Below are 25331 nucleotides of genomic sequence, written 5' to 3' on the forward strand. Positions count from 1 at the left end.
GCCGGAGTGCAGAGCTTTGATCTGATCTGTTGATTGTGGGATCGTTTAGCTCTGTCTATAGCATGCATGTAGGCCTGTGTTGCAGTTTCCCCAGGTTGGCACCGCCTGGTGCTGCTCCTGGCATGCTCTTCTAACACTCCTTATTGAACCAGGGTTGGTCCCCTGGCTTGATGGTAATCGTAGAGTGCCAAGCCATGAGATTGATGTGGAGTGCAATTCTTCTGCTGCTGATGGTCCACAGTGCCTCATGGATGCCCAGTTTTGAGCTGCTAGATCTGTTCTGAATCTACACCATTTAGCACGGTGGTAGTACCAAACACGATGGAGGGTGCCCCCAGTGTGAAAACGGGACTTTGTCTCCACAATGACTGTGTGGTGGTTACTGATACCAATGCTGTCATGGACAGATGCATCTGCGACAGGTAGATTGGCAAGGACGAGGTCAAGTAGGTTTTTCTCTCGCGTTGGTTTTCTCACCACGTTTCTGGTATCATCCATGTAAATCTTCTCTGCACCCGCTGTATCCTTTTTATAATATGGCAACCAGAATTGTATGCAGTACTGCAAGTGTAGTCTAACCAAGGTTCGATACAAGTGCATAACTTCACTACTTTTCAATTCTAGCCCTCTAGAGATAAACCCTAGCGCTTGGTTTGCCTTTATGGCCTTGTTAACCTGTGTCGATACTTTGTACTTTGTGATTCGTGCTTCAAGATCCCTTTGCTCTTCTACCCCATTTAGATTCTTATTTTCCAAGTAATGTGACGTCGCTATCTTTCTTACCAAAATGTAAAACATCACATTTATCTATGCTGAATGTCATTTGCCAATTACAGGAAACTTCGCGATATCCGGCACCGACGGGACCGAGCTGCTGCCGATCTATCAAAACTTCCGGATAGACCAGCGCTAATGTTGAAGGATACGGAGGTTTTCATCTCTATCTGACAACAAACACTGTTGCTTAGCAACAGCTTGTAAACACTCGGCCCGTACCTTGGAAGCGTCTCTGAAGCTGTTGCTAAGCTACAGAGGCACTTTCCAGAGCCTGACTGTTAAAAAAAAAAAAAAAAAAAAAAAAAAAATGCTAGAAGAAAAAAAACCTAACCAAAACGGCTGCTGATTTCTGCCGTTAGATCGAGGTTTCCGGACATACAACCTCCAGATAAACCAAAGTTTCCTGTATGCCCATTCTGAAAGTTTATTAATGTCTTGTAATTTGTTGCAGTCCTCCTCAGTATTGACTACCACCCCCCACAAATTTGGTGTCATCCCATTATTCATTGATGGGATGTGGGCGTCGCTGGCTAGGCCTGCATTTAGTGCCCATCCCTAATTGTCCTTGAGAAGATGGTGGTGAGCCGCCTTCTTGAACCGCTGCAGTCCATATGGTGTAGGTACACCCACAATGCTGTTAGGAAAGGAGTTCCAGGATTTTGGCCCAGCGACAGTGAAGGAACGGCGATACAGGTCCAAGTCAGGATGGTGTGTGGCTTGGAGGGGAACTTGTAGGTGGTGATGTTCCCATGCGTCTGCTGCCCTTGTCCTTCTAAGTGGTAAAGGTCGCGGGTTTGGAAGGTGCTGTTGAAGGAGCTTTGGCGAGTTGCTGCAGTGCATCTTGTAGATGGTACACACTGCAGCCACAGTGCGCCGGTGGTGGAGGGAGTGAATGTTGAAGGTGGTGGATGGAGTGCCAATCAAGCGGGCTGCTTTATCCTGAATGGTGTCAAGCTTCTTGAGTGTTGTTGGAGCTGCACTCATCCAGGCAAGTGGAGAGTATTCCATCACACTCCTGACTTGTGCCTTGTAGATGGTGGAAAGGCTTTGGGGAAGTCAGGAGGTGAGACACTCGCCGCAGAATTCCCAGCCTCTGGCCTGCTCTTGTAGCCACAGTATTTATATGGCTGGTCCAGTTCAGTTTCTGATCAATGGTAACCCCCAGGATGTTGACAGTGGGGGATTCAGCGATGGTAATGCCATTGAATGTCATGGGGAGATGGTTAGTCTCACTTGTTGGAGATGGTCATTGCCTGGCACTTGTGTGGTGCGAATGTTACTTGCCACTTGTCAGCCCAAGTCTGACTGTTGTCCAGGTCTTGCTGCATATGGACACGGACTGCGTCAGTATCTGACGAGTCTCGAATGGTGCTGAACAGTGTGCAATCATCAGCGAACATCCCCACTTCTGACCTTATGATGGAGGGAAGGTCATTGATGAAACAGCTGAAGATGGTTGGGCCTAGGACACTGCCCTGAGGAACTCCTGCAGTGATGTCATGTGATTGAGATGAATGACCTCCAACAACCACAGCCAACTTCCTTTGTACTAGGTATCTACTAATTTAAAAATTGTGTTTTTGATTCCAAAATTTAAATCGTTAATATAAATTGCGAACAATATTGGTCCCAGCACTGATCCTTGTGGAACACCACTTCCCACCTTCTGCCACTGTGAATAGCTACCCTTTACCCCCCTACTCTCTGCTTTCTGTCTTGAAGCCAGCTAGCTGTCCAATCTGCTACTTGTCCTCTGACTCTGCATTCCCTGACCTTATTCATTAATCTATTATGTGGTACCTTATCGAAGGCCTTTTAAAAATCTAGATAAATTACATCTACTGAATTACCCTAGTCTACTCTCTGTTACCTCTTCAAAAAATTCAATTAGGTTGGTCAAGCAACACTTTCCGTTTTGAAATCCATTAACAGTGACTGTACTTCAAAAAGTGATCCATTGACTGTAAACTACTCTGGAACATTCTGGGGATGTGATAAGGTTCTATATAAATGCGAATTCTTTCTTTACCTAAACTTTTAATGTGTTGTTCACATATTAAAACAAGTTTTACAGTTAACTTTCAACTTTACTCTCCCATACTGAATTTGTGCATTTTCTCACCTGCAAGGCCTTCTCGCGCTCTGTGGTAACTTCCTGGCTGTGCTTGTTTGCTAGGAAGCTTGTATGTGTTGCCCATTCGTTACGTAATCTGTCCAGTTCTTTACTCTTTTCTGCCAAGGTCTAAACATGAAAATCCAACATTAAATACGGATTCTTCAAAACAGAGAACCCTAATTTAGAGTACTAAAATGCTCTTTTTAAGCTTGACTTATTTTGCAGCTATAAATAAAAATTGGATAACAGAAAATTAGGTAGAAATTTACTGTGTGTACATCAAATAATATAGTATCCATACATTCTTAATATATACTTTAACAATCTATTTCACTCAGTCCATAAAATAAAAGCTGGATTCATTTCCTTTAGATCAAGATTTCCTCATGGTTCAATTTAAAGTGTCAGCCATGGCTCAGTGGGTAGCACGCTCGCCGGAGTCACAAGGTTGTGGGTTCAAGTCCCACTCCAGAGACTTAAGCACAGAAATCTAGGCTGACACTTCAGTGCAGTACTGAGGGAGTGCTGCACTGTCAGAGCTGCGGTCCTTTGGGTAAGAAAGACAGACAGACTTGCATTTATATAGCACCTTTCACGACCACCGGATGTCTCAAAGCGCTTTACAGCCAATTAAGTACTTTTTTGAAGTGGAGTCACTGTTGTAATATGGAAAACATTAAACTAAGGTCCCGTCTGCCCTCTCAGGTCGACATAAAAGATCCCACGGCACTACTTCGAAGAAGAGCAGGGGAGTGAGTGCTCCCCGGAGTCCTAGCCAATATTTATCCCTCAATCAACATCACTTAAAAAAAAACTATCTGGTTATTATCACATTGCGGTTTGTGGGAGCATGCTGTGTGCAAATTGACTGCCGCACTTCAAAAGTACTTCATTGGTTGTAAAGCGCTATGGGATGTCCTGAGGTCGTGAAAGGTGCTATATAAATGCAAGTCTATTTTTCGGTGCTCCAGTACATGCCAAGAATGCATATTGGTAAACTGCACATCCCACTGCATGATCTTGGTCTACTAATTTTGGTGGATGGGAAATTACGGAATGGGGCTGAACAATTTCTCAATATTCAGTCCCAATGTGTGCCAAGAGTGATGAAGCAGAAAAGCTCTCTTTAGATGGGGTAGAATTTAAGTTACTGATCTAGATTTCCTTACAATGTTGGAAGAGATTTATTTTTTAAAAAGCATTGGAAAGGCACAAAAAAACTTACCAAAAAACCTCATCATACAAATAGTGTACAATAGTGAAGCACAAACACAATGCCCTCGATATTAACCTCCCACGAAGGGCAGGAGGGGGTCGCGGGGGTTTAAATTTTTTTTAATGGGGATCACGTCCCCAACCTGCCGCATACATACGTGCTGCCATTTTCATGGCCAAGGATATTTAAATCAGGCTCCAACAGTGCAATTGGGAGCCAGATTTAAATTTTTACAGTTGCTGCGCGCGCTTCCCAGGGGTCGGGAAACCTGGCAGTAAAGGAAGGCGGTAGCTGCCAGCTCAAGAGGCAAGTACCTTTTACAGCACACCTCGTGGGTCAGCAGGAGTGCTCCCCCACTCTGGTCCCTCAAAGAAGCCTTTGGCCTCCCCTCTGCTGATCATGGCTTCTTTCCCTCCCCCCTCGCCAAGCACTGATCGGCCTTTCCCCTCTCCCATGATGGCCTTCTTTTCGCCCCCTCTTAGAGCTCTTTGCATAAAAGAATGTTTAAGTGGGCATTGAGCAAGAAGGGAAATAAAAAAAAATTTGGGGGGGGGGGGGCTGAAATTGTGAGGTTGGGAAAAGGCTGATAACGGGAACTTTTTAATGAGTTTTTTGAAGACCGGGAAAGAGATAGCAAGATCAGAATTCCAGAGGACAACAACTTACACTTTTGTAACACTTATTGCATGGCAAAAGATGTCCGAGTGCTTTACAGGGTAGTCGATAGTGTACGGACACACCAAGATCTAGGGAGCAGGGAAAGAAGGTCAAGTGAGGACAAATACATAGTTGAAGAGGAGGGTTTTGAAAACAGTGAGCAAGCTGCTATGGCAAGATATTGAGTGAGTGAATTCCAGAGGGTGGGGGGTAAGGCAACTGAAACGGTGGTGAAAGTTATCAATATATTGAGGTGTAAGAAGGCAGCTTTGGTAATGGACTGGTTGTGGGATCGAAAATTCAGCTCAGGATCAAACAGAATGTAGAGAGGTTTTACAACACCAATTCCTTCTACGTGAATATCCAAGGAGGTTGATGGAATCGGAACCAGAGACACACAGGTGCTGGTGAGAATTAAATCACATAATTTTGTCAATGAACAACTACTGGAAGTTATAACTCATCCAGGACTTGATGTCTGACAGGCAGTCAGATAATACAGTACCAATCAATATTAGCACCAGAGAAGTAGAGTTGGGTGCTAATGGCGTACATGTGGAAGCCAATCACTTACTTGCATATATTGTCACTGAGGGGTTGCGTGACAACTAGGAGGGAACCAAAGGTGGAACCCTGTGGCACAGCAGAGGTGACCACATGGACAAAGAAGAAACCACTTGAAGATACGTATTGGGAAAGAGGAAGGAAACCACGAGAGTGAGGTCATGGAGGTGGACCACAAGAAGCAATGGTGAAGAATGGGATGGTCAACAGTTTGAAAGTCAAGGGGGCACCCTCAGTCACAGAGGAGTTGATCAGTTTACTCTGTGCTTTCACTGCCTGCTCGCATCTCTGTGAAAATGGGGAAGGCAAAGCTCCACATGTGCATCTGCAATTAATTGAGTACGCCCAGTCTAATTCCATCATTTCCCTTAGTTGACCAAGAGGAAGTGCTGAAGCATCACATTGGTAAAGGCATCCTGACTGATGTTTCCTCAAGGTGAAAACTGCTGGGCAGCTCAGGTCCGGAGCAGGCTAACTAACCTTCACTTCTGATGCATAGCAATGCACGCTGGTGCTTTAGTTCATGCTGCCATTATGCTGCCTCAATCAAGATTTTTTATTTACAAACCTGTTGAGTAATGCTTAATCTTTTTGTTAAGTCCTCTTCTGTTCTATGCAACCTTTCGTGTAGTGAACTATTTTCTATCTGAAAAAGGAAAGAAATGGTTTAAATTAGCTGTATTTTGTCTATTAAAAAGGGTTTCTCAATTACAATTTGCTGTGCTAATGGTCAGTATTAGTCATAGCTTGATGCTTTATTTAAATACCATTTAAAAAACATTTTAAAAAGGATGTCATTTTGTCATATTGAGCAATACATCATTAAAATTAGTATTGACATGTGAACGAAGCAACCTTGCACACATCTTTTATCATATTTTCTCCCCAGTTGGGTTCTTCTCCCTTCCGCTTTATGATTTTACTACTTTAGTCAGAGATCATTCAGAATGGCTGAGTTTACTATGAAATGGTATGGTTCTGAAAATAATTATACTTTGATCTCTTCAATAAAAGATGAATCATTTTGTACTGGATCAGTGGCCAGAGATCCACAATAATGGAGGACTAACTGGACCCAAGGTTCTTTGCAACATACTCTGTAATCTGATAGCTCAGGTACATAGATACTTTATTCATAACAAAAAGGACAATAATGATGCCAGGTTAATTAAAACGGCTCCTGCATGAGTCTTGACATTCATGACAGCAGCAGCGCCAGATAAATTGCAGTTGAAAATTTAAAAATCCTAGAGCACCTGGTATTCCCAGGCAGTCTCTCATCCAAGTAATAACCAAGCCTAACTCTGCTTAGCTTCAGAGATCAAACTGGATTTGGCTGTATCAGAGCACTGTGGAAGTCTAAAAATAAGGGGTAAGCCATTTAGGACAGAAATGAGGAGGAATTTCTTCACCCAGTGGTGAACCTGTGGAATTCTCTACCACAGAAGGCAGTAGAGGCCAATTCATCAAATATATTCAAGAAGGAGTTGGATATATTTCTTAAGGCTAAAGGGGTCAAGGGGTATGGGGAGAAAGCAGGGACCAGGAACTGAATTTGGATGATCAGCCATGATCGCATTGAATGGCGGAGCAGGCTCGAGGGGCCGAATGGCCTACTCCTGCTCCTATCTTCTATGTTTCTATGTTAAGTCGGCAAAACCTATTGCACCTGGTATTCCCACTCACCCATCCAAGCACTAACAAAGCCTAACTCTGCTTAGCTTCCAAGATCATACGGAAGGCAGTGCTATCCGAGTAACGTGGAAGTCGGCTGTGATTGGAGGTACTGATCAGCTCGATTCTTCTAGTTTTAAGGCAATTTGATGCCAAGTTACACTATACTGTAATGTACTTTCTTGTTCTTTGCTTTGTCATCTGTATGTAACTTAAAAAAACTGAGCTGTCAGAATTTTTACTAAGTTTGCTTAAGCTAGCTCTATGCTTGGAATGAAATGCTAAATTTGCAACAAAAAATATAAATTTAAAAAAGGTAATGAAAATAGAATTTTTGGCATAAATAGAAAGCATTTGTATTGTTTGTTACAAATAATATAGCACTACATTAGAGAAAATTATCTATAGTGGTCAGAAACCACTTTTAATAAATTCACATCAGCAGATTATTACAACAGCAGAGCTTAGAGGGGCATTCCATTATTGCAGCAATTAACCAGAAGAGTATGACTATTACTCTCATAAGAAATGGACAATAAAAACTAACCTTCACATTTTGAAGGCAAATTGCTAAATATTTCTTGACGTCGCTATCATTTCCTGGAAGCAGCTTTAAGGAGAGATGGGTGAGGTGCTTGAATGGATTGGTTTCTATTATATCTAAGCTTGCAGACTTGCGATCCAATGCTGGAGACTGGGTTACCAACTGAAGCATAAACCTATGGAAAATCAACAATGGGAAGAATTTTAAAATCAGGAATTTTTAGAAGACAATTAGAAATAAAGAAATAACTTTAATTTATATAGTGCCTTTTACAACCTCGGGATGTCCCATGGCACTTCACAGTGAATTACTTTTAAAGTTAGGTATTTATAAAGTGTAGTCACTGTTGTAACGCAGGGGAAAGTAGCAAACAATTTGTGTACAGCGAGGCCCCACAAACAGCGATCAGATAAATGACCAGATAATCGGTTTAAGTGATGTTGGTTGAGGCATAAATATTGGCTAGGATCACAGAACTTCTCTGGTCTTCTTTGACTCATGCCATGGGACCTTTTATGTCCACCTGAGAGCAGACGGGGCCTCGGTTTAATGTCTCATCCGAAAGAATGCACCTCCGACAGTGCAGCATTCCCTCAGTACTGCAGTGAAGTGTCAGCCTAGTCTTTGGAGTGAACCTATGACCTTCTAACTCAGAGGGAAGAGTGCTACCACTGAGCCACGGTTGACACTAGATTATTTAAGCATACAGAAAATAAATTGTTTCCCAATCTGTCTGGTGTTTTGCTCCTGTTGAACACCCTCGAAGCTGCCAATCCCAGTTTTGTCCACCACCTTTTTAAGGAGAAGGTGAAGGGTGGGCAACTGAACTGCGCAAAACACTGGAGGGCCAAAGACATGGGGGTATTGTGGAAATTGACATTATACTTAGCATGCTGGGTAGAATAAAATGGCCAAGTAAAAATAAGCTATCAAGGGGTTAAAAGAACAAACTTGCTTAGGTTGTAGTTAAAGCAGAAAAACAAGTGTGTCACAACATGTCTAGGACCAAGAGATCTTTCAAAATACCCACCCACATTGAGGATGTGATAACAGCTGTATTGACTCACTAGCACAAGGGAGGCATAAGGCTATAGAATAGATAAACTATTAATGATTGTCGCTAGACAAAGAAGCAAAACTATCGAGTAAGCTGATCATTTTGGTAACAAGATTCAGACATGAGTAAGCTGATCATTTTGGTAACAAGATTCAGACAGAACCTCCTGACAGGATATATGATTAACTAACCTTGTCTGGAGATATTTCTGTCCTGCTGACCTTTTGATTGTCCTTGTGCAAACTCTTACTTTGTGCAAACTGATACAATACCATTACACGTGATATATGGAACGCTTGCTTGATTGAGTGTATAAATATGCTGCATTCGCTGATGTTCTTTGGAGTTGTTAGCCTAGCCTTTGACAAGGCAACTCTCCCCTTGTGCAAGTAAAATAAACTAACAATCTGACGGTACTGCTTGTGTTTTAGAGTCTTACTCGGAGTCGAGATTTCGACAGTATCGACAAATAGAAATGTCTTTAGTATTTTGTGCAAGTTAACTGAATGAAACATCTGCAGAGAATAGTAGATACAACTAATATACAGAATATGTGTTAAATGACCAGGAAACTCTACAAGAAAGACCCCTAAAAGGAAAGAAATAGACAAAGTAGGATTTTATTTTACAATGCACTTCACATATGCTATTTGCTGGATTGTTAATGGACGTATTTTGTCCCTCATTTCTGCTCCTGTAATCTTCTAGTGCTACGCACCCTTCATCCACACAGCTGGAGACCTTGCTGCATAGAGCTCTTTCACAACTAAAATCTCCAAACAGTTCTAAAGGTTTCCATGCTGCAAGGCTGCCTTTTTGGTATTTAATCTCAATCAAGAACCATTTCAGTCTGGACAATTCAGTGCCCAAATGTCCCTGGATATTCTAGTTTTGGATGCTCCTAATTGGGACTGAGGACTGGAAAGAATGCCAAGCAAGATGGAACACTTGACTGCTGGGAGCCCAAATATAAGGTACAGCTCTATAATTCAAGTCTTCAGGTTACCCTCTTGGTACATAGCCGGAAAAAAGTGAATGGCACAGAACTGATGAAACTTGGTATTTCGCCCCCCCCCTCCGTCTCCAATTTGCTAGAACTGATACTAAATTTGAATCAAGAGCCAACAATCTGATCAGTAACAGAAACCCAAACTACAGTGGTGTACCCTAGGCTGGAAACAACAGGATGAACGACTCAACTCCAACAGATCTGTAAATTCTGTTCATGATTATGGGTCACATTTCAGAAACGTTAGTTATTTAGTACAATAGAAAACTCACTTGATTTTTACAATTCAAGGCTGTAAAAGTTTAGCTGGTTTACAAAACTGTACACCTAAGAGTGGAGACAACTAATCCTAGGAGTGAAATCAATAGAAATTCATACTTCTGCTCAATTTAATGGCATCTAGATACAAACCCACCTTGGCACCTCTTTGCTTTGTTCCCGGATACATTGGTCCAAAAGCTCTATGAATCGCTGAGGAAAAGCAGAAAATTCTACTAGCAGTCCTTGTTGATTCTTTAAACTGTAAAATGAAAGAGTTATATTTATGTTACAAAGTATAGTATTCACAGCATAAAAACGGGCCATTCGGCCCAACAGGAGCAGGTGTTTATGTTCCACACGAGCCTCCTCCCAGCTTACTTCATCTCACCATCAGCATGACATCCTATTCCTTTCTCCCTCCTGTACTTACCTAGCTTCCCCTTATATGCGTCTATGCTATTTGCCTCAACTACTCCATGTGGTAGCAAGTTCCACATTCTCACCACTCTGAGTAAAGAGGTTTCTCCTGAATTTTTTTTTGGATTTATTAGCAGCTATCTTATATTTATGGCCCCTAGTTTTGGACTTCCTCACAAGTAGAAACATCTTCTCTACATCTACCCCATCAAACCTTTTCAGTATTTTAAAGACCTCTATGAGGTCATCTCTCAGCCTTCTATTTTCTAGAGAAGAGAGTTCCATTATGTTCAGTCTTTCCTGATTGTTATAAGGTCTCAGTTCTGGTATCATCCTTGTAAATATTTTTTTGCACCTTCTCCAGTGCCTCTATATGCTTTTTGTAATATGGAGACCAGAACTGAACACAGTACTCCAAGTGTGGTCCAACCAAGGTTCTATACAAGTTTAACAATAATTGGATTGTGAACCCACATCACTGGATTGTGTAGAGAATGCCTAAACTAATCTTTCCTAGGATTCTCAACATCCCTCAATCTTGTCAAGAAAGAATGGAGGTTAGGGGAAGAAAGAGTATTTACAATATATAGCAGCTTCTGCCCTCAAATCTATCCTAGCAAGTAGAAAGAATTATTGAAATAAAACTATAAAATGTACTGAAACTTGTCTCCAGGACTGGAACATATATTGATCCTTATTATTTCCCATGAAACTATTTACTAATGTTTATATCTACTGACAATTCGGTGTCGTGTGAAGAACTAATATGACAGGTCTTCAAAGGGATGAGGAAGTTGTACTGAATTTTAATAGGTTAAAAAAAAACTTGTATACAAATTTGGGCTTGCCATTTACACTGGTTACTCATGCTCACCACAAATGGGAGCTTCCAGACCCACTAAAAGTTGTGCTTGCCTCAGGGATAACAATCTACTCTTGCCACCAGTTTATACAGGATACAGTAAAGATTTCCCATGGTCTAATCTTAATCTTTCTGTGGAAAAAAAAATAGATTTCAAGCTAAATTTTTAAATTCAGTTCAAGAAAACGCATACACAAGCAAGCTAAATCAGCAGTAAAAATTGTCAATACACATATTACTTAACTTTCCCCAGCATTATCCATTTTAACTGTTGAGTTTAACAAACATTTCAGAATACTCAGAATCCTTATTCCCATAGTTTCTGAAGAAGCAAAATATGGACTTAAGTGCCATGAAGGCCCTTCTCACCAGTGACTCAGCCATGTAACTCCCAAGAGAATTGAAGGTACTAGAATTGCGACCATTATGCACCTAATGGCCCAAATTTTCCATTGGGAATAACGATGAGGCTAACAATTAAGTTTTTTTTTTAAACCTTTTCTGTCTGTCTCTCATCTTTCTCAATGCCATCTTTCTTTCTTAATCTTTATTTTGCTTTCTGTACATGACTTTAATCTAATTTAGAATTCCTGGTTTTAGAGTCTGTGTGTCTCAGTGAAGATTCTTCAATCTGATTGGTTGAAGAGCCTCGCCGTTGCTTTCTCTACTCAGATGCCACAAATCCCCTGTAGCGGGCGCTGCACTGGATCAGACGCCTGATGACAGCAAGTCTACGCTCGAAAGTCCGTGAAAACTCTGGGCAGCTGGAGTGTAGTGAACAGCGAGTGCCATTGCTTCACCGCTGACCGCAAAATCCGGGCCATTATCTCAGTGCCAGCCTTACACACATTAACGTTCCACCAGTTGGAGATGTTGATCTGAAATCTATAAAATAACATAACCGCTGCTTTCAAAAGCATCCATAATTTGATTAGCTATAGAGTCAGAAGAGAATTCCGATTGCAATTTAACATTTGATGCCCCAGACAAAGCCCTTTAAATGTTAACAATACAATAAATGTTAATACAAAATAACTCTCAACTGAAACAGCAATTAACAGAAGCTGGTATGAATAAAAAGATTGTGAGTAAGAGTGTATCTGATTGCTCAAATTAAAAAACAAACAGTCACTAAGCATGCAAACTGAACCAATCACACAGCATTTCTTTTGAAATTTGAAATATTTTAAAATTATGTTTTGCTCCATAACTGACAAAACTTATACCAAAATAAGCTTGGCCCAAGAATCTGAACTGTAGTAGTAGCATGGTGTATGGCAAGCTATTGTTTATAAAGAATTTAAGGAACATCCTGGAAGATACTTGGGAGTATAGGAGACAAACTATGGAAATAGTTTTACCCTCTTCCTTGAGGTGATGCCAACTCCCTGCATTTTGCCTGGTCATTTAGGGGGAAGCCCTGGTATTCTCAAGTTTCTTTCTCTTTTACCTTCAGTTGGTCTCTCCACTTTAGCTGGTAAAACTGTTATATATGCGCTTGTGACTGGCATTTTCTGAGCATCTGGTATCATTCATTTATTTGTGATTTTTGTTTTCATAACCAATAATCATCAACTAATTAGGACTTACATGAATATTAAAACTACCCTCAGTTATTAAGATACAGCAGGTTTTGCTATTTGTTCAATTGCTATTTCAGAATAGGGGGGAAAAATAGTTGAAAGTAACACAGGTAACAATACTACTGAAGTCAAACAATACAGTCTTGTTATGTTTCTAACTACACTATCACAAACCATGAGACCCATAAACGCAAAGACAACCAGTAACTTTATACGTGTTCCATCAAATAATAGTTATAGAATTTATTACCTACCTTTGAAAATCTTCTTCACCAATCGTAAGATTATACAAGAAGAATGGATCTGCGTCATCAGTCAAACGGACGGTTAAATCCTAAGACAAAGCATAGAAATTGTTTTGGAAAAACAATTGAAATAGCTCTCAAGTGTTAATACTCGGTGCTTTAAAATTCAACAGTGGCAGAGGCAGACAAAAAAAATAAACACCCTTGAACCTGTAGCATACCATCCTAAGGTGTAATGTTATCTTTTTGACATGCTACACCATTACACTGCCAGATTTTCTTTGTAACTTTCAATTATATGCAAATAAGAGTCTGCAATCTTCAAATGGTGAACGTAAAAATTACAGAAATATTTATATATTCTTGAAGCAAATCCAATTGCAGGAAAATTAGCAATAATTTACAATCATCAAGTTTCACTCAAGGAAGCCTCAAAGAAGCCACAAGGATTACATTATTTGTTTATGGGATGTGGATGTCGCTGGCAAAGCCAGCATTTATTTATTTATTTATTTGGTTTTGCCCATCCCTAATTGCCCTAGAGAAGGTGGCAGTGAGCCGCCTTCTTGAACCGTTGCAGTCAGTGTGGTGAAGATTCTCCCACAGCGCTGTTAGGTAGGGAGTTCCAGGATTTTGACCCAGCGATGATGAAGGATCGCGATATATTTCCAAGTCAGGATGGTGTGTGACTTGGAGGTGGTGGTGTTCCCATGCGCCTGTTGCCCTTGTCCTTCTAGGTGGAAGAAGCCTTGGCGAGTTGCTGCAGTGCATCTTGTAGATAGTACACACTGCAGCCACAGTATGCTGGTGGTGGACTGAGTGAATGTTTAAGGTGGTGGATGGGGTGCCAATCAAGTAAGCTGCTTTGTCCTGGATAGAAACATAGAAGATAGGAGGAGTAGGCCATTCGGCCCCTCGAGCCTGCTCCGCCATTCAATGCGATCATGGCTGATCATCCAAATTCAGTACCCGGTCCCTGCTTTCTCCCCATACCCCTTGATCCCTTTAGCCTTAAGAAATATATCCAACTCCTTCTTGAATATATTTAATGTATTGGCCTCTACTGCCTTCTGTGGTAGAGAATTCCACAGGTTCACCACTCTCTGGGTGAAGAAATTCCTCCTCATTTCTGTCCTAAATGGCCTACCCCTTATCCTTAGACTATGACCCCCGGTTCTGGACTCCCCGACCATCGGGAACATCCTTCCTGCATCTAGTCTGTCCAGTCCTGTCAGAATTTTAAAAGTTTCAATGAGATCCCCTCTCATTCTTCTAAACTCCAGCGAGTACAAGCCCAATCGACCCAATCTCTCCTCATATGTCATTCCTGCCATCCCAGGTATCAGCCTGGTGAATCTTCGCTGAACTCCTTCCATGGCAAGAACATCCTTCCTCAGATAAGACGACCAAAACTGCACACAATACTCAAGATGTGGTCTCACCAAGGCCCTGTATAACTGCAGCAAGACATCCTTGTTCCTGTACTCAAACCCTCTCGCTGAAGGCCAACATACCATTTGCCTACTTAACCGCCTGCTGCACCTGCATGCTTACCTTCAGCGACTGGTGCACAAGGACACCCAGGTCTCGTTGCACTTCGCCTTCTCCCAAGCTATTGCCATTCAGATAATAATCTGCCTTCCTGTTTTTGCCACCAAAGTGGATAACCTCACATTTATCCACGTTATATTGCATCGGCTATGCTTTTGCCCAATCACCCAACCTGTCCAAATCATCCTGGAGTTTCTCGGCATCCTCCTCACAGCACACACGCCCACTGATGCGCTATCAATAAAAGACTGAGATTAAGCGAGTAATTAACAGGCTTTTATTAACAAGAGAATGAAGGTGTGCCTCGAGTGGTCGACCGGTCCAGAATACAGAGGGACTGTGGAGCAGTCACCTTTATACCTGGACTCGTGGGAGGAGTCAGCCGAGACATGTACAGGCATGTACACAGTGGAATACAAACAGTGGTTTACCACATTCACCCCTTGTTTAAAAATGAGTCCGGCGGGGCGAAGTGTATTAAAAGTTAGTGTATTGGAGTCTCTCCGGAGGTCTTGTCTGCCGCTGTGATCGACGTGGCGACGGCAGGGGTAGTGAAGCTTCCGGCGTCGAGTCCCGCGTAGGCTGGGGCACTGGTGTGTAGTCCTCGTAGGTGTCGAGCGGGGGGTCCGTTTCATGGGTCCTCACGTGTCTTCTCAGTAGGACCGGCCCTGGGGACGTCAGCCATGGCGGGTAGCGATGTCCCCGATGTGGACTTCCTTGGGAAGACAAACATTTTCTCATGAGGGGTGGCGTTAGTGGCAGTGCAGAGCAGTGACTGAATAGAGTGGAGCGCATCGGGGAGCACATCCTGCCAGCAGGAGGTCGGAAGGCCCCTAGACTTTAAGGCTAGTAGGGCGGCCTTCCAAACTGTCGCATTCTCTCTTTCCACCTGTCCGTTCCCCCGGGGGTTGTAACTGGTGGTCCTGCTTGTGGCAATACCCCTAGCGAGCAGGTACTGGCGGAGGTCGTCGCTCATAAACGATGAGCCCCGGTCGCTATGGATATAGCTGGGGAAACCGAACAGGGTGAAGAGGTCGTTCAGACATTTAATGACCGTGGCACTGGTCATGTCCGGGCAGGGGATGGCGAGCGGGAAACGGGAGTACTCATCAATAATGTCGAGGAAGTACACATTGCGGTCGGAGGAGGGGAGAGGCCCTTTAAAATCAACGCTCAGGCGCTCGAAGGGGCGAGTGGCTTTTATCAGGTGAGCCCTGTCTGGTCTATAAAAGTGCGGTTTGCACTCAGCGCAAACTTGGCAGTTCCTGGTCATGGTCCTGACCTCCTCAATGGAGTAAGGCAGGTTGCGGGCCTTGATGAAAGTGGAATAACCTGGTGACCCCCGGGTGGCAGAGGTCATTGTGGAGGGCCCGCAGTCTATCGATCTGCGCGCTGGCGCAGGTGCCACGCGATAGAGCATCCGGGGGTTCATTGAGCTTCCCGGTCCTGCAAGTCATGGCCGCAGATGGTCACATTGTCCAGATATGGGAAGGTGGCCTGCAACGCATCTTGATCAACCATCCGGTCCATCTCCCTTTGGAAGACGGAGACCCCGTTGGTGACGCCAAAGGGAACCCTAAGGAAGTGATAGAGGCGGCCGTTTGCCTCAAAGGCAGTATACTGGCGGTCCTCAGGGCAGATAGGGAGCTGGTGGTACGCTGATTTCAGGTCAATGGTCGAGAAGACGCGGTACTGCGCGATCTGGTTGACCATATCAGCTATACGGGGGAGTGGGTAAGCGTCCAGCAGCGTGTAGCGATTTATTGTCTGGCTGTAGTCGATGACCAGGCGCTGCTTCTCGCCGGTCTTAACGACCACAACCTGGGCTCGCCAGGGGCTGGTGCTGCCCTCAATAATCCCCTCCTTCAGGAGCCGCTCCACTTCGGTTTTAATGAAAACCCTGTCCCCGGCACTGTATCGCCTGCTCTTTGTGGCGATGGGCTTACAGTCGGGGGTGAGGTTAGCAAACAGTAGGGGGGGGGGGGGGGGGGGGGGTGACTCAGTGTGGAGAGGTTGCACCTGGTGCGCGGCGGGCAATTTGGAAGCTGCTGGCTGCGGACTGTGAGTGGGGGGAGGGGTCCACCGTACGCCATCGTAACACTTTTAAGGTGGCACTGAAAATCTAACCCCAGTAGAACGGCAGCGCAGAGGTGGGGCAGGACCAGAAGTTTAAAATTATCATACACAGTCCCGTCTACTACGAGTGTCACCACGCAGTAGCCGCCAATGTCCGCCGACTGGGACTCAGAGGCCATAGAAATCCACTGGTGCGCAGGCAGGACTGGGAGAGAGCAACGCCGCACTGTGTCGGGGTGGATGAAGCTCTCTGTGCTCCCAGAGTCAAAAAGGCAGATTGTTTCGTGACCATTTACCTTAATGTCCATTGTGGACCGGGCCAGCTGGTGCGGTCTCGCTTGGTCCAGCATAACGGAGGCCAGCGTAGGGGTTGGTGCGTCGCTGCGGGTAGCAGATGAGGCGGTGTTGGGGGCCTGCTGCGTCCCGGCTGTCGTCCAAGATGGCGGCGTCCATGATCCCCATGTGGCTGGAGGCGTCCAAAATGGCTGCTGTTCCGGTGGTTCGCACATGGCTGGGGAGGCCCAGGATGGCGGCCCGCACGGCCCACACGCGGCGCTGCTGGGGTTCGGGGTGGCTTTGGCCCTGCAGACGCTGGTGTAGTGTCCTTTCTTCCCGCAGCCCGAGCAGATCGCATTTTTCGCCGGGCAGCGCGCTCTGGGGTGTTTGGCCTGGCCACAGAAGTAGCATTTCTGGCCTTGGGGCACTGCTGTCTGGCCTTGGGACACTGCTGCAGTAGTTGGGTCGTTGCTGGGATGTGGCTGGGGTGGCACGGTGCTATGATACGGTCCTACCGTGTCCCAGGCTGTCGTTCCCCGCGGCGTCCACGGTGCAGGGGAGTAGGCGTCCATGCCCCGGTAGGCTGCGTCCAATGATAGTGCGAGTTCAGAGGCCTTGTTGAGATCGAGGTCACTGCTCCAACAGTCGCTGTCGGGTGTAATTGGACCTGTGGCCCGCTACAAAAGCGTCCCGGATAAGTTCCTCTGTGTACACGGCGGCCTTTACATCCTTACAACCACAGGCCCGGCCAAGCACAGACAGTGCCTGAAGGTATTCCTCGGTCAATTCCCAGGTTGTTGTTTATGACTCCCCAGGAGGTGCCTAGCGTACACCTCGTTCACTGGGCGCGTGTACTGGTCCTTGAGGAGCTTGATAGCATCCGCATACGAGGTCGCGTCCTGGATGACCGAGTACACTCTGTGGTTCACTTGAGGTCAGGACGTCCAGTTTGTCCTCGTCCGATTTGACCGTTTCAGCGGAGGCGATCAGAAATTTTTCAAAACACCTAAGCCAGTGAGTAAACTTGGTGGATGAGTCTGCCTCCCGATGATCTAAGTCCAGGCATGCTGGTGTGAGGATCTTCTCCATTATAAAAATCTTGTTAATAAAATTGATGCACTATCAATAACTCAAAAGACTGAGATTAAGCGAGTAATTAACAGGCTTTTATTAACAAGAGAATGAAGGTGTGCCTCAAGTGGTCGACCGGTCCAGAATACAGAGAGACTGTGGAGCAGTCACCTTTATACCTGGACTCGTGGGAGGAGTCAGCCGAGACATGTACAGGCATGTACACAGTGGAATACAAACAGTGGTTTACCACACCCACCCAGCTTTCTGTTGTCTGCAAACTTGGTGATATTACATCTAGTTCCCTTGTCTAGATCATTAATATATATTGTGAATAGCTGGGGTCCCTGCGGTACCCCACTAGTCACTGCCTGCCACTCGGAAAAAGACCTGTTTATTCCAACTCTTTGCTTTCTGTCTGCCAACCAGTTCTCTATCCAAGTCAATACCTTGCCCCCAATCCCATGTGCCTTAACTTTACACGCTAATCTCTTATGCGGGACCTCATCGAAAGCCTTCTGAAAGTCCAAATACACCACATCTACTGGTTCTCCCGTATCTATTTTGCCAGTTACATCCTCAAAAAATTCCAGTAGATTAGTCAAGCACAATTTACCTTTCGTAAATCCATGTTGACTTTGTCCGATCCTGTCACTGTTTTCCAAGTGCTCTGCTATTACATCTTTTATAATGGACTCTAGCATTTTCCCCACTACCAATGTCAGGCTTACCGGTCTGTAATTCCCCGTTTTCTCTCTACCACCTTTTTTGAATAGTGGGGTAACATTAGCTACCCTCCAATCCATGGGTACTGTTCCAGGTTCCATCAAATGTTGGAAGATGATCAGCAATGCATCTACTATTTCTAGGGCCACTTCCTTAAGTACCCTAGGATGTAGATTATCAGGCCCTGGGGATTTATCGGCCTTCAATCCCATCAATTTCCCCAACACCATTTCCCTACAAATATGGATTTCTTTCAGTTCCTCTCTTTCATCAGACCCTATGTTCCCCGACATCTCTGAGAGGTTATTTGTGTCCTCCTTTGTGAAGACAGAACCAAAATATGTATTTAATTGGTCTGCCATTTCTTTGTTCCCCATTATAAATTCCCGATTCTGACTGCAAGGGACCTACGCTTGACTTCACCAATCTTTTTCTCTTCACATTTATAAAAGCTTTTACAGTCAGTTTTTATGTTCCCTGCAAGCTTACTCTCATATTCCATTTTCTCTTTCTTAATTAATCCCTTTGTCCTTTGTTGAATCCTAAACTGCTCCCAATCCTCAAGTTTACTGCTTTTTCTGGCCAATTTATATGTCCTCTCCTTGGATCTTATGTTATCCCTAATTTCCCTTGTTAGCCACGATTGAGTCACCTTTTTTGTTTTGTTTTTATGCCAAACTGGGATGAACAAATTCTGTAGTTCATCCATTCGGTCTTTGAATGTTTGCCATTGCCTAACCACCGTCAACCCTTTGAGTGACATTCCTCAATCAATCCTACCGAACTCGTGCCTCAGACCATCGTAGTTTCCTTTATTTAAATTTAGGACCCTAGTCTCTGAGTCGACTACAGGAAACTCTCTGATATCCAGCACTGACGGGACCGAGCTGGTGCCGTACCATCAAAAGTGCCGGACATACCAGCGTTAATGTTGAGAGATACGGAACTGAAAAGCTCTGTGAATCAACAAACCTTGTTGCTTCAAAACAGTCGGCTGCAGCTGCAAGCGTCTCGAGCTGACGCTGTTGCTATAGCTACAAACCTTGCAGTGCCTGACTGGGGAAAAAAAAAGCAACGAGAACTAAAAAAAACTTATGGAAAACGGCTCCTGATTTTTGCCATTAGATTGAGTACTCCGGACATATAACCTCCGGATAAACCAAAGTTTCCTGTACTTCATTCTCCATCTTAATGAAGAATTCGATCATATTATGATCGCTCCGACCCAAGGGGCCTCGTACAACAAGATTGCTAATTAATCCTCTCTCGTTACATAATACCCAGTCTAAGATGGCCTGATCTCTGGTTGGTTCCTCGACATATTGGTCCAGGAAACCATCCCATAAACATTCGATGGTGTCAAGCTTCTTGAGTGTTGTTGGAGCTGCACTCATCCAAGCAAGTTGAGAGTATTTCATCACACTCCTTACTTCTGTCTTGTAGATGGTGGAAAAGCTTTGGGGAGTCAGGAGATGAGGCACTTGCTGCAGAATACCTAACCTCTGACCTGCTCTTGTTGCCACAGTATTTAACTGTCTGGTCCAGTTAAGTTTCTGGTCAATGGTGACCCCCCAGGATGTTGATTGTGGGGGATTCGGCATTGAATGTCAAGGGGAGGTGGTTAGACACTCGCTTGTTGGAGATAGTCATTGCCTGGCACTTGTGTGCTGCGAATGTTACCTGCCACTTAGCCCAAGCCTGAACGTCGTCCAGGTCTTGTTGCATGCGGGCATGGACTGCTTCATTATCTGAGGAGTTGTGAATGGCGCTGAACACTGTGCAGTCAAGGCCAATGTCACAGGTTGAGGTACTTTGTTGATGCAATAATACATGACATTGGCAGTAACTACTGCATTACTGACACCTACAGATGCTGGGAGATCTCACGAAACTCACCTTCAATTGCCCCCTCCATTGCCTTAGTGTGATTTTTTTTGCAGCATTTATCGTTATGCACATTTCTCTTCATTTCAAAGTAACAAAACTACCTTAATATGCACAACACCTGTGGATTTTCCTCCTCCTTCAATATAGCTAACCAGAAAGCCCAAGTAAAGGCAAGTGGTAGAAAACCCACAATATGAGATGGTAACAGACAGGATGGACTGGGCCATGTGTTTTTGTTTACTAACACAACTAACTTTTCTCTTCCCATTTGTGAAACGATAATACGGAATCAATGGTTTTGTTAATCTTAATTCTTAGACATCAATTACACCTCAGTATTTCAACACAGTGAAGACATCTTTACTCTGCATGCATCCTGTACAATGCTTGACCCAGAAGTGCTCAACGCAGAGACTAGATGCATCATTTTCCAGCCTTCCCAAAAAGGTCAATTTTTTTTTGGTCAGCCAGGTGTTTGTATGTGCAGCTGCTGTTTGCCTTCAACCAATCATGGTAGGTACCAAACCTTGAAAATACAAGCATTTGTTCTCAACCTCCTGGTGATTCCCTCAATCAGTGCCAAATCTCAGTTTTCTCATCAGCTATATGACAAATTAGCTTTTATTATGGTGGAAGGACTATGCAAGATATCTTGTAACATACCCACCACTCTAATGTTCTAGACATCCAAGTACATTGCTGGTTACAAGGATCACTTGTCACCAAGTGCTTAATCCAAGTGCTCATGTAATGGGCTTTAGCAAAGAGACAATCAATCTCAGACATCAAAAGACTACATAAACCAGCCAAGCTTTATTTATACTTAAGGTGGCCATCTGAACACATTACAGTATTATAAATAAACCCAGTTTTATGAATTTTTATTACAAGTTCCTCAAATGTTATAAATGTTTTCCTCGGGATGCGGTAAATACAGGGAACACAGCATTTATTGCCATCGCTAGTTACCTTGAGAAGGTGATGGTCGGTCACCTTTTTGAATCGCTGCAGTGCTTGTGATGCTCCTACGACGGTGTTACGTAGGCAACTTCAGGATTTTGACACCGACGACAAAGGGATAACATATATTAAAATCAGAATGGCTTGTTATGGCGGGGGTGGTGTCCCTGTGATATATTAACCACTTCTGTCCTTATCGGTGGTAGAGCTTGTGGGGGCAAGAGGCATTGTTAGAGGAAGCTTGATGAGACGCTGCAATGCATCCAGTAGATGGTATGTACTGCAACCACACTGTACCAGTGGTGGAGGGTGTGGATATCAAGTCCAGTGCCAGGGGAAGTGCTCTGTCCTGGATGGTGTTTTGCTTCTTTGGTGTTGTGGCTGCACCCATCCAGGAAAGTGCTGTGTGTTACATCACTGTCCTGACTTGTGTCTTGTAGATGATTGAATTTTGAGGGATCAGGAGGTGAACCATTTGTTGCAGAGTAACCAGTCTCTGTGGCCAAGATCTTGATGCTGGGGACTCATATGGTGGTATCTTTGAAAGGCCAGCAGGAGGTATCTAGGCTATTTTTGTTTCTTGTTGTGAGATGGTCAGTGCCTGGCACTAAATGGCATAAATGTTAACTCTTATTTTTCAACCTCTGGATGTTGTCCATGTCCTGCTTTCCCACATTACAACAGTGACTCCACTTCAAAAGTACTTCATTGGCTGTAAAGCGCTTTGAGATGTCCGGTGGTAGTGAAAGGAGCTATAAAAATGCAAGTCTTTCTTTTTGCTGTAGGTTGGCTTGGGTAATTTATTATTGTTGGAGTTATGAATTAAGATGAACACTATGAAATCATTAGCGAACAGCCCCAATCCTGACCTTATGACAAAGAGACATCTTTAAACAGGTTATCGGTGAGTAGGAGCCACTTAAATTCATTATTGATGAGGCCTTTCACTTTATTGATGATTGTGAGGAGGCAGGTAGGGTGAATAGTTCACCAGGTTAGAATTGGTATTTTTTGCAGATAGTGTGGAAAATTGCCCAGATACATTCTCAGGTAGATGCCAGTGTCATAGCTGCATCGAAACAGCTTGGCTAGAGGATGGCTAGTTCTGTTGTGTAGGCCTTCAGCACTAGTCGTGATGCTGTCAGAGCCAATATAAAGTATAAAAAGTATGCATGCACATCCTTCTACACCATCATCCTGTCCTCACAGACCTACACTAGCTCCTGCTCCTTCAACACCGCAATTTAAAATTCTCATACTCTTCTTTAAATCCATCCATGGCCTCACCCCCCCCCCAAGCACTACAACCCGCGCCCCCCACCACCATTACTCTGCTCCTCTGGCTACATTTTCTTCTGCATTCCCCCTTTCCCACATTCCCTCTCTGTTCACCCCATAGGGGAATATCACAAAGTAATCATGCTCTCAGCCGCCTGGGCCACAAGCTCCAAAATTCCCTTCCTAAACCACTCCACTTCCACCCCTCCCTTTCCGCCTCAAAACCCACCTCTTTGATCGCCACTCCAAATATACCCTTCTTTGTCTTGGTGTCCATTTTTGTTTGATTACAGCGCTATGAAGTGCCTTGGGGCATTTTCTATGTTACAGGTACTATATAAAGGCAAGTTATTGTTGGCATGCACAATTGGAAGATTAAAACAAAAGGTAGTGAAAAAAATATATCATCAAGGGATTTGACTACAAAAGGTCATTTACTGTACCTTTTTGTGAACTGGATTAGTAGAGGATTGCCATCCTACCATCAGTCGAACATTTTCCCTCCTGTAATAAAAGGTCAACAGGTTAGTATAAACTGAGAAGAGTAATGAGTTGATTCCTGCAACTGTCCTTAACTGCTCAAATTATTTTGAGAGTGTATGTGTTGTCAACAAGGGCCTAGGCGTATTTTTTTTTTCTTTAGGGGGTGAAACTTGGTCGAGGACCTCTGTCTGACACACAGGAATGTCACAATTCCCTGAGGAGGCTATTTCTCTGAACTATGAAGAGGTTCTATGAGCAGAACAATCTTCCCGACAGTCTCCTTTATTGACACATCCAACACAATGAGAGCCTAGTAAATGAATGTTTGCCCAGTTTAAGCAGTGCGAGTGCCCATTGGTGCCATGTGACAACATAATGGAGCTCCGATTAGTTGCTCCTAGTCTAACCCTACCCACCAACAGTTCCCACATCCCAGTCTTGTTATCTCCAGCCTCTCCTCGATTCTCCCGCACACCTGTTCAGAGTTCGCCAGGCTCCTCTTCCAACTCGAGCTTCGGATTCTGAGAAGTTTATTTTAATGTTATCAATTTTTTTTTTTTAAAGCTTTGCACACTACTCCAGCAGTGAGTCTCAGGAAGAGCCTCAAAAGTCAGCAAAATTCAAATCAGGTGCATTAAGAAAGTGGGAAGACACCAAGAAGAGTGAAACCAGCAACCACAAGGCACTGGGAATGGGGAAAAATAGATCCAAAAAACATAGAAGACAGGATGGAAGAATAAAGAAAAGCAGGACAGACGGTCAAGATAAAATGCAAAAACATAAGTGCAACAAAGAGGAAGAAACAAAAGGCAAGGAGAGAGAAGGATGAAGGGACAGAGTAAAGCGGGAAAAATCAGGAGAGAAAAAAATGAAGACAAAACATTGTTAAAAATAAATTATATGATTAGGTGTGCTGGATGGGAAGTGATTGCAAAGAGGAAGTAATTTTTGGCATATTAACTATTTTGTTCTTACCCTTGGTTTGCATCTTATAGTCTTCCCACCTCTTCTGACTGCCCCCTTTCTGTTTCTGAAAGAATTTCTGTTATGTTTTATGTCTGGAGCAACACATTTTGTCAGGTTCCTTTTTGACTGAGTGCCCTTTTAACATATTTCTACATGTTCCTATATTTATCCAGTGAATTCCTTTACCTTGCTCTCTGTAGATTAGGAGTTAATTCTTCCTTCTCATTTCACTTTTAATTAATTTCTTAAAATCAATTTAGTGTCAGATCGTAAGTATATAATTATTCTGCATCCTCATTATTTTGCCTTTAAAACTTTTCCACTTGTCCTCTCCCGAAATATTGTTGGACAATGTCCGTACTATCTACCAACATCCACTATAAGCCCACTGACTCCCACAGCTACCTGGACTACACCTCCTCCCACCCAGCTTCCTGCAAGGACTCCATTCCATTCTCCCAGTTTCTCAGTCTCCGCCACATTTGTTCTGACGATGCCACCTTCCATACTAGTGCTTCCGGTATGTCTTCCTTTTTCCTCAACCGAGGGTTCCCCTCTACCGTGGTTGACATGGCCCATGACCGTGTCCGTTCCATTTCCCAGACTTCTGCTCTCACCCCTTCCCCTCCCTCCCAGAACCACGATAGGGTTTCCCTTGTCCTCACCTTTCACCCCACCAGCCTCCACATTCAACGGATCATCCTGCGCCATTTCCGTCACCACCAGCATGATCCCTCCCCCCCACCCCTTCAGCATTCCGAAGGGACCACTCCCTCCACGACACCCTGGTCCGCTCCTCTATCACCCCCAACACCCCTTCCCCTGACACCTTCCCACACAAATGCAGGAGATGCAACACCTGCCCTTTTACCTCCTCCCTTCCCACCGTCCAGGGCACCAAACACTCCTTCCAGGAGAAACAGCAATTTACTTGTACATCTTACAATTTAGTATACTGTATTCGCTGCTCACGATGCGGTCTTCTCTACATTGGGGAGACCAAATGCAGATTGGGTGACTGCTTTGCGGAACACCTCTGTTCAGTCCACAAGCGTGACCCCGAGCTTCCGGTCAC

General features: G+C 44.1%; 1 protein-coding gene across 2 annotated transcripts in view; it reads right to left on the reverse strand.

Moving 5' to 3' along the window:
- The window catches only part of LOC147124308 (spindle assembly abnormal protein 6 homolog), an 88010-nt gene that overhangs the window by 42256 nt on the left and 20423 nt on the right, over positions 1-25331 (reverse strand). For both annotated transcript variants that reach the window (XM_085984866.1, XM_085984871.1), the window contains exons 2-7: positions 23251-23311; positions 12992-13071; positions 10030-10134; positions 7552-7723; positions 5899-5976; positions 2900-3019 (exon numbers count right to left, since the gene is read on the reverse strand). In XM_085984866.1, the coding sequence (XP_085840992.1) occupies positions 2900-3019; positions 5899-5976; positions 7552-7723; positions 10030-10134; positions 12992-13071; positions 23251-23311 (616 nt within the window). The remainder of the gene's footprint in view (positions 1-2899; positions 3020-5898; positions 5977-7551; positions 7724-10029; positions 10135-12991; positions 13072-23250; positions 23312-25331) is intronic.

This window comes from Somniosus microcephalus, chromosome 1 (assembly GCF_052327205.1).
Source record: "Somniosus microcephalus isolate GS21.2 chromosome 1, FLI_Smic_1.0, whole genome shotgun sequence".
Taxonomy (NCBI): domain Eukaryota; kingdom Metazoa; phylum Chordata; class Chondrichthyes; order Squaliformes; family Somniosidae; genus Somniosus; species Somniosus microcephalus.